Source organism: Aquila chrysaetos, chromosome Z (genome assembly GCF_900496995.4).
Source record: "Aquila chrysaetos chrysaetos chromosome Z, bAquChr1.4, whole genome shotgun sequence".
Classification (NCBI taxonomy): domain Eukaryota; kingdom Metazoa; phylum Chordata; class Aves; order Accipitriformes; family Accipitridae; genus Aquila; species Aquila chrysaetos.
In genome coordinates this window covers 78433989-78443431 of record NC_044030.1, presented here as the reverse complement: position 1 = coordinate 78443431, position 9443 = coordinate 78433989, and the positions used below count along the sequence as shown (strand labels likewise).

Below are 9443 nucleotides of genomic sequence, written 5' to 3'. Positions count from 1 at the left end.
TGTATTCCCTCTCTAACATCCATACTGTAATTGCACAGCCTCTGCAAATAATTAACTGAGCCCAACCAGACTCTTTTCCCTGCATTAAGTCTGTGTTATCAGTTCAATCCCCACCCCAAAAATTAATTTTCGCTCTCAGACCCACACGCCTTTATTATGCTAGATAATGTGACATTGTCTCCCAAATAATTTGGTGGGAATATTTGGAAGAAAGGCGTTTAAACCTGTTTGGGAAGAAGAGAAAGTCTGGGGGCGACAGAAATTACAAGAACATTCAGTCCCCATGCTGCAAGTTAAAAGCTGATCACATATATATTCATGCGTACATATGTAGGTGTAGTCATCTCACTACTGCCACACATTATGGTCTGGTTTCAGCAGCCAAGGCTTTCCATAGTGCTTTCTGCCACAGCGTTGAAGCAGGAGATAAAACTGCATTGCTCGATCACTGTAACTCCATGTCCAAAACGCTGCACCCTTGCACTGTGAGCCAGGGCTATTAAGGATAGACACAATCATGCACTTTGCTTAATAATCCTGTAGTCTGCTCCAAAACTGGGCCACTCATCTGGGAACAGATGCATAGTGAAATGCTGAAGTTTGCTAACACCCCTCCTAACAGCCCTCCCACCAACTCCCAGAGCTCCCACTGCTTTATCCTTTTGCCCGCAGCCCATAGTACCTCCCAGGTACAGCAATGCTGCCTGATGTGCTGTTTTTCTCCAGTGCCTTTGTGTGGGACAAACCTGAGGAGACCCATTAGGGAAGGCGGTGGCTGGAACAGAATAGCCAGGTGGTGGTGAATGTAGAAGATGGGAGGCTTCACCAGCTATGGGTATAGTTTGGCCAACAGGAGGGAAACAGGCATTGGGCTGAAGCTTCCCATTACTTGGACTCCCGGCAGTCTGTCAGCATGGAAAACTGCCTATTTTATGACATTAAACCTTCCTAAGGTAAGCATTTCTTCCGGGTAATCATGAAACCTAAGATAGAATCGGAGAGTGCCTGGTAAGGCAAGAAGAACGACCACAAGGAGAAAGGCTCTTGTCAGGATTGGTTTGCTCATAGCAAAGGATCGCTGACTCTTCTCTGAAATAGAGACTACTTTGGGGCTGCCCAGAGGCCACAAGCAGCCCCCTGAACTGAGGGACTCCTCCTACCATGGACAAATAGGATACAGGGGAGGGAAAAAGGGTCAAGCTACCTCTCTAATCAGAGTGAACCTCCCAGGAACTCATCTCCAGTCCTTTTCAGAGCCTAGAAAAGCGGCTTTGAAACTTATCACTTATCCTGAGATAGTGGCTGTAGACTCTAAGGCTGCCTTGAGAGCTCCTGTTGCCTGTAGAGTGTATAGGCACCTCGTGCAGCCCCCAATGATTCCAGTGTGGACAAAGCACTCAGAGAATGTAACACAAAACCAACCACAGCTATACCTATGAAGCTTTAAATCAGATTAAATCAATGAGGAAACAAAAGAAGTGGAAGTACTGTCTTTATTCTGTGAAATTATAAAAGAAGAAGAACTAATATGAAAACAAACTCCCCACACAGGAGAAGCCACACCAAACAGGACTTGGTATTAACCACTGCTGGAGTTTGTCGTGGGCTTTGCTTAACCCAGTACTAGTGAGAGTCAGAAAAGTACCTTCTCCAAGATGAATCCTGACAGGACAGGGAGGAAGACGGTGTCTCGAGGGGCAAACCCAGCACTCACTCTGGCCAAAGTAGAAGCTGGTTTGCATTGGAACCGCCTTAACTTTATGTCCATCATCCCCAGATTGTTTTTTCCATCTCCTACAATACTGCATTCAGAAATGGTGGTGCAACCCTTCATGGCAGCTTTCAGAGACAGTCCACCTACACAGTAGAAGAAGTACATGCCATGTGTCAGGGGAACCAGTCTCCATAGTTATTCCCTCCCTGGCCAAGGAGGTCCCCATTTCCACCCCAAGAACTGCCCTTTCCTTTATGTCCAGTTGGCTCCAAACCCACCAACCCATTCCTGTCTGTTCCCATCCCCCAAACAAATTTGAAGAAGCAGCAAGGTCACCCTGGTTGACTTGAAATACAAAGGGTTTAGGGTTGTCTTTTCCTTCTTTCTACTGAATAAGGATGATTTTTTTAAAATCTAAACTTTTTAAATTTAAAAATTGAAAAGCTTTTAAGTAGTTTTGTTTCTCATATTTAAAGATCATTCTGTTAAAACCTTGCCTAGCTTCCCAAATAAACCAGGGCTGTGTGACAGTACACCAGGTGTTCATTGCATCCTCATCTCTCTGACTCTCTTATGACATTTGAGCCGGATGACTATCTCTCAGCCAATTTTGACATGTGGGTGAGAAGTCTCAAAGACATTACAGGCTGAGCCATTTATTCAGATAAGTCTGTTCTCTAAGGCCTTACAGGATTTAGCCAAACCAACAGAGAAACCTTGCGCACATGTCCACTGAGGGAGAGCCTGAAACCTGAACTTGTCCTTTACCAACACTGTAGCATCTAGCTGAGAAGGAGACCTGAGAAGGTACTGGGTCTCCAACTCCCAGTTCAGATATTCTTGCTCCTGTGGCTTGCTTTTGCTCACACTGCTCATGTTTCTCTGCTGCACAGACTATGGAGGTCTGGAATATTCTGCTGGACTTTTTTATCTCAAGTACAGATAACGTATAAGGGTACTTCATTAGTTCCTCACCTTCCTTTGCTCCCCTACATCACTGCTTCCTCTGCACAGCTATTCACACTGCACAGGTCTCTTCTATTTACAGTGGCTGATCAATCAAGTCAAGACAAGTTAGGAGCATTTTTTATTTCGGTGGTACACTGAATTAATTGCATCACTCTATTTCCATTGCTGTGACTAAGAAAATGCTTGTTTTCCTTCACGTTGTCTCTGTGAAACACCTTCTAATTCAGGGTTTGGACAACGCATCTATAAAGTGTATAGCAAAGACCTTCAGGCATCATATCATCACCTAGCAATATTATCAACTCAGAGGAACTTCATTCATAACCATACACAAGATAATTTTTTTCCAGTCTGCTACTACAGCTGGTGTCGCTGCCTTTAATTTCCATGTTATTTTTGTTGCCTGCTGGAGCACAGGTGGAACTGCCATGAAAACGTGAAACTCTTTTACCTGCAGCAGGGGAGGAAAGGGGAGTGACCAGGGAGCTTGCTGTCTACTTTCCTCTCTCTAATTACAGCTCCTGAGGTGGGAAAACAATTTCTGAAGGAAAGAATTACGTGCTGGTGGTGACCCCAGCTGTTCAAAGGCTGGAGCTCCCTTGCAGAGAAGATCTTTGGGTACCCCAAAGGCTCAGCGGCAGCATTCATGGGGTTCAGGGGGACGGCACCTGTCCCTGGCTCTCTAGGAGTAGAGACACCACTACAACAAACAGTGTCTTGTCACCAGTGGCCAGTGTCACCTCATGAGAAAGCCAGTGGCTCCATATTAGTTTCATCTGAACCTCCACTGAATAGGCAAATGGCTTAGATCCAGAGTCATCCTCGTGCATCCTAGCTAGGGCCAGCAGGTTCAGGGTCTTGGTCATATTTATTACATGTCCATGTATCAGATTGCTTCAGGAGTCCAGTTCTGCTCTTTACCTCAGTTATGCCATGCTATGAGGAATCCCAACAGTTATCCTTGCATGATGGCGGAGGAGGAGGAAAAAAACACCCCTGCCCTTTTATCAGCTTTACGCATATTCACTTTCAGTTCCACATTTCTTCCTCTATTTCCTTCACACTTATTGCCCTTTTTTATTTCTCTGTGATCCTTCATCATAGACTGATTTCACCCATTTAACCAAAAAGATGAAATACAGCCCCAAATAAAAGGCAGTTACCAGAATTCATTAACCCAGCAAGGTCAACACACTGGGTTTCAGATCCGGTGCAGTTTACGATTTCGTTACCGCACTGAAAGGAGTCCACACTGTAGCAGGCAGGACACTGGTATCCATTGGGCACATTGTCCTCTGGTGGCACTGGAAGGAAAGAGATGGGCCATAATTTATTTTAATGAGGGAACGAGAGGAACGAGCCAAGTGATGGCTTAGCCTGGAAGGCCTGACCTTGGGACAGGGCAGACAGAGAGGGGACAGGGTATAAGGAAAAAGAGATCTTACAGGAGACAGAGATTGTTTGACAGTCATCGCCTGTGCAGCAAGCCAAGTGACTCCTTGCTTTTACCTTCCCATAGTTCATGGTGATAGGGCCAAGCTGGCAAATGCTGGACGGCAGGCAGGACTTGATGGACGAAGGGATTGCCATCCCCCCTGTAACAAAGAGGAGGGCAGCACCAAGTCATTAACTGCAAGGTAACTCCCTTCCCCTCCCTACAGCAGCAACTCCTAAGCAGCTGTCCTGGGGTCTGAGAGGGGTCTGGGGACAGTGGAGTCCCCCCAAAAGCAGCACCACTGATCCTAGTGATCCCCTCAGAGGAATGAGGGTGCCATCACATATGAGACTCTAGTGAGGAATTTCTCCTTCTCCACATTGTGCTTAAAGGCAGAAAGACAACACAACTCCTCACAGCCAGCTGGCCTTGTTGTACCTTAGCCAGAATGCCCCAACTGCAGAGCTTATGGGGTGACCCACATGCCTCTGACCCATAGCCCACATTTCTTCATGCACAGTCCGCAAATCACACAGTCCATTGCAGCCACAAGTGTCCTGACACAGGCAAGCCTAGTCTTCCCCATTAGCCAAAGCCAAAAGTTGTAATGGGGAGCACAGCAGTTACATTGAGTCTACTGAGGCCCCTCCACCACTTCAAGGATGAAGGGTGGCTTTGCACAAGCAGAAGGAAGATATGCACTAGAGCTGCCAGCACCAACGCTGGTAGGATATGAGCCAACCTCCAGTATAAACCTCCAGTATAAAAGCCAATGGTGTCACTGAAGCTGGGTGATGACCGAGGCCATGCCACTAACACAACCAAGTGTGGAGTTGTGTCAGGGCTCAGCACTCGTCTTCGGCTTATCAACCATGGGCACATGGTGATAGCTCAGCCCTGGTGGTGCCACCAGGCTGCCTGGTGTCTCCTTCCCTGCTTGAGGATGGGACTCATATGCAGGCCAGTTTCTCCCTCCACCCATGGCCAGTGCACCCTCAGTGCTAGATGCCAGCAGCCTTGTGTCCCTCACGGCCCAGCCTCTCGACCCAACTATTCACCTGAGCCAGAATTAAAAGCCAATGTCTCCTCCCAGTATGCTGCCTAGGTCCTCCCCTCCACAACCAAGAACAAGCCCTCCCAGTAGGAAACTGCTGCTCGAGATAGAGGAACAGAGAGATTTTCCCATCCTGGACCATCCTGATCTCTGGGTCCTCTGACAGTGAAAAGGAAAATGAACAGCTTATCCAAGGGCTCACCAGAAGGCCAGTGACAGAGGTGGGGAGAGAAACCCATTCCCCAGTCCCACTCCGAAAGCCGCGCTCTCATACAGCCACAGTGGACGTCCCACATACCTATCATGACCTCATGCAGAATGATGCCACAGGTATCTTCACCACCACTACAGGTTTTCATGGAGCCAGAGCAGCTTTTTCCTATGCTGTGACAAACCTCACACTGAAGGGAGATCCCTGGGGAAAGAAGGACACATTCCTGGGTAGCAGTCATGAGGGATCTCACTTCCCCTTTCATCGATGTTTTGCTTCAGCATTTGATCAGCACTTTTCACATTCCTCTTCCCTTATTTTCCCTGCTTCATTGCTCAATTTGTGAGGGTTTTTTTAATTATTTCTATTATTATTTATTCTAGTATGAACCTGAATTAGGGCAAGTGAGGGGAATCCATTTTGGGACAGCATTTTACATTTTAACCACCAACATCCAGCCAGCTTCCCTTGTCTCCTCTACAGTGATGTTTGCTTGGTTTTCCTGGAGCTGCTTAGGAAAGCATCCCTACAAACCCCTCTGTCCTGGCAGGCATTCAGGTATCCCTGGATTCCCTGGCCCCAAATCCTCTCCTTGCAGTGAGCAGAGGCACCCAAAGGTCTCGGGACCAAGAGGCTGTCGGCCGGTATTAACTGTACTATGTACAAACTGAGGAATGGCATATCTCTTTGTAGGCATTAGGGGAAAACACTTTACCTGCTGGGACACCTTAAGAAGATCAGAATATCAGGCAGTCAGCAGGAAACACTTAGAAAGGAACAAAGTGTTTATCAACAGAGGACAAACATCATGCCTTCCCTGACACATCGTCATCAGGACCCAAGGGTCCAGCATGCAGATTAAGAGGCCCAGGGCACGTGTCAGTTTCCTAAACCCAGGTGCCATCCAAGGCACCTTGCAGTGGCTGTCACATCTACATGGGGTGGCAGGTATGACACAAGACCTCCGAGACACCAGTGTCTGCTCTTCCGGAGCAGAGCTGAAGGACAGCTGAGACGACATATAATGTCTAAAATGTCACACAACCCTGGGCATGAGCAAAATAAATGAGCCCCTAAGTTTGTGGTAAATGGTGGCTGGAGATCAATTCAGCCGACCAAAGGTCTGTCTGCCTCAGAGTAACCTGTGTCACTCCTGTGACTGTCCCTGGTAGATCACCAGTGACCACCACGGGAGCTTAGACGGCCAGCTCACATTGTAAATGCCTACACCCTCATCTGCACGTTGTCTAAGAGCACCAAAGATCTCCCAAGACCAGTCACTCCTTTGCGGTGCAAATCCCGCTGGATGTTGGGTTCTTATGGCTCAGATGGCAGGAATGGCCCCACGCGCGCAGCACCCATTCCCAGACCACTTCCATGTCTCGCAACCCCGCAGGTCCCAGCAGAAAACTCACCTGGGTCCAGGAAAGCCAGGAAGAAGCTGAGGCCAAGGGACACTTTCATGCTGATGGGATGCAAGCACAGGGAGCTGCCAAGTCTTGCTGAACACAGCACTGTGTGCCACAGGGGCTTTATAAACTGGAGGGAAACGGTGTTTTGGGGAAGTGGTGGTTGAGGAAGTGCTCTGAAGAATATAGATACTGCAAAGCACTAGCACCAGTGTTTGTTTTTAGATTTAAAGCACAAGTTCTGCCTTTTCCTCTGCATGAGTAATGCTGTTTGTCTTTCCCCGGTCTAGAGTATGCAGCCTGTGGGGAAAGACTGGCTTCCCTGGGGTCTATCAGGTATGTCTCCAGTGCAGACTTTGTTTGAACAACATTCAGCCTCTGCCATACATATGAATGACGGAGAAGAAACCATTTGAACAGCCCTGTTGTGCTCTCACCATTAGGCCCAAAGAAGCAAAGTGTAGCAAGGGCCAGCCAGGAATTTTCCTCGTGGCTGAGTTTTTGCTGGCTGGTTTCCCATCTCCCTTCCCATCAGACAGTCAGGAGCTCTCATGCCCCGAGTACAGCAGCAAAGCAGACAGTGGCAAAGCAGTGAGCTTCTTCTCCAAGCTGGCATGCAGCTTCTGTTTGCAATATGACTGCTAATGCATACCTTGGAGCAGGCTCAGTCAGGGGTTCCTGGGGTTGATTATGTCAGAGCTGCAAAGCGGGTCCTCCAGGGTGCAGTTTTGATATAAACACTTGGAAGTTGCTAGGAAAGTCTTCTATTGTACCTCTGGGCTTTAAATCAAACCAGCCAGCAGGGAGAAAGCATCGATGTGGCTGTGAGACAGCCTGGTCACAGCTTAGGTAATAAGGTAATAGCAGGTTTTCCATGCCCTGAGATTTCATGATGAGCTAATGTCAAGCAGCAGTGACCAACTTGCCATCAGCCCAAAGGTTCCCTGCCCTGTGTGCAGGTTTTATCAGGATGTGCTGCCTCACTGAAAACGTTTCCTACCCTGAAGATATCCTCTATACTCGTGTCCCATGCCAGATCAGAAAGCCAGTTAGTTTATGGTCCTCCGGGACTTTTTGCATTGACAGCAAGGAAGAACTTAAATGTTCTTGGGCCCCAGCTCAGCTGCAGTATCAGCTCCTTGGGCGAGATACTGCTCCAAGTAGACTTTTTGCTGTGTAGCGCAGCAGGGGTGCTGGGCTCATCTGGCCTCCAGACACAAGGGCAACACAAACAACAAATCCTCCGCAGCAGCAGCATGCAGACCACAAGTACAGGGGCATAATGAATCATAAATACAAGATGCAAGGATCTTTGGAGGCTCACCCAGTCCATCCCGCTGCCCGGGACAGCTCTACCCCAGGACAAGGGCTGCCTGTGGGGATGGGTCATGTAGCTGGGAAATCCAATCTGCTGGGGAGGGATTCTCACCTTGACCCTGGTGGGGCTAGGTGTTTGATGAAGAGCAGAGAGGGTTTCACTGCTGAGGTTTCCTACTGCTGCACAAATGAGCTAAGTGCTGTTCCTGGCTCTACGAAAGACTTCCTGCAAATCCGTAGAGAAAAAACACAGATCTCACTGATGTTTCCACTCACTCGTTGCTTTGTTTTTCTGTTTCTCTCTCCCACCTTACTATCTGCTTTTCCCATTTGAGACTAACCTCTTCAGAGAAAAAGTGGTCTTGTGACATTTCCAAATACATTGAGCCGTCCAGTGGGAGCTCTTCTTAGCTAAGCCCACAGCACTATGAGAATGGAAATCAGTGCAATCACACCGGATAAAAGCCTAGGTCCCCCAATATCCTTAAAGCTGGTATCACAAGAAGATAAGGGAGAACTATATCATCACTTTGAATTTCTTTTTCAGCTCAGAAATGGTCTCATGCCACATAACGAAGTCAAACTTCTGACTGCTGCCAGTCCAGGATTAAAATTCATTCCTCATTGGTCTTAAACCTCAGACTGAACAAAACCCTGTCCCCAGGCAGGCTGTGGTACTCAGATCAGGGTGATCCTGCCATTTATCTACATGTGGGTCTGCAGATACAGGTAGGGAGATGAGTGGATGTGACTGTCTCTGGTGATTTTAATTTCATGCCCTTTCATTTAAGATGATTACTGAAGTGCCTGGGGGATTTTCCCTGAATGACATGACTGCACTAGCCCCACTGAATTATATTGAACTCACCTGTTTCCCACCTCTCATGGAGGGAGGGTGTGAAGTTGCAGCCTTTTCATGTGCATTTTTAGAGATGAAACGAAGCATAGCAAGGAGGAGCCAAAATCTGCAGCAATAAGAGACCTGTAAAAATAAGACTTATGAGAGAATGTGGAAACAATAAAGGTGCTCAGGGAACACCCAGTCATATCACATACATCTGCAAAAACAAGGACTGCATAGGAAAAAATATCACAGGAGCCTTACATGAGGCATTGAGGGAATTTTCTAGCAGTGACAATAGTGAAGCTGATTGCCTAGGAAGGTGTGGATCCTCCATCCTGGGTGGCTTGGAAAAACAGGCTAGACAAATACTGGGAATTATTTAAGTTTATAGGATCCTGCTCCAGGGCTGAGAGATGGATTAGATGATCTCTTACAAGATCCCTTCTAAATTGGTTCCTACTCTTTAATTTCATGGTGTGCATGAAATGCC

General features: G+C 47.5%; 1 protein-coding gene across 1 annotated transcript; it reads right to left on the bottom strand.

Annotated features, from left to right (window-relative positions):
- Positions 1 to 1482: 1482 nt before the first annotated feature.
- Positions 1483 to 7313, bottom strand: LOC115337487 (phospholipase A2 inhibitor subunit gamma B-like). Its single transcript, XM_030005843.2, has 5 exons — positions 6799 to 7313; positions 5471 to 5587; positions 4129 to 4278; positions 3847 to 3987; positions 1483 to 1857 (listed from the first exon to the last, which is right to left on the bottom strand). Exons 1-5 carry the CDS (start codon positions 6845 to 6847, stop codon positions 1634 to 1636), a joined length of 681 nt encoding a protein of 226 aa, XP_029861703.1. The 5' UTR covers positions 6848 to 7313; the 3' UTR covers positions 1483 to 1633.
- Between the last annotated feature and the right edge of the window lie 2130 nt (positions 7314 to 9443).

What these genes read in the sequence shown, in the direction of transcription:
- LOC115337487 (XM_030005843.2), bottom strand. Translation starts at nt 6,847, where the DNA reads ATGAAAGTGTCCCTTGGCCTCAGCTTCTTCCTGGCTTTCCTGGACCCA. An exon ending in CCTGGCTTTCCTGGACCCAG is followed by an intron (nt 5,588 to 6,798) that starts GTGAGTTTTCTG and finishes TTCTTTCCCCAG; the next exon opens with GGATCTCCCTTCAGTGTGAG. An exon ending in TCTGCATGAGGTCATGATAG is followed by an intron (nt 4,279 to 5,470) that starts GTATGTGGGACG and finishes TCTTTGTTACAG; the next exon opens with GGGGGATGGCAATCCCTTCG.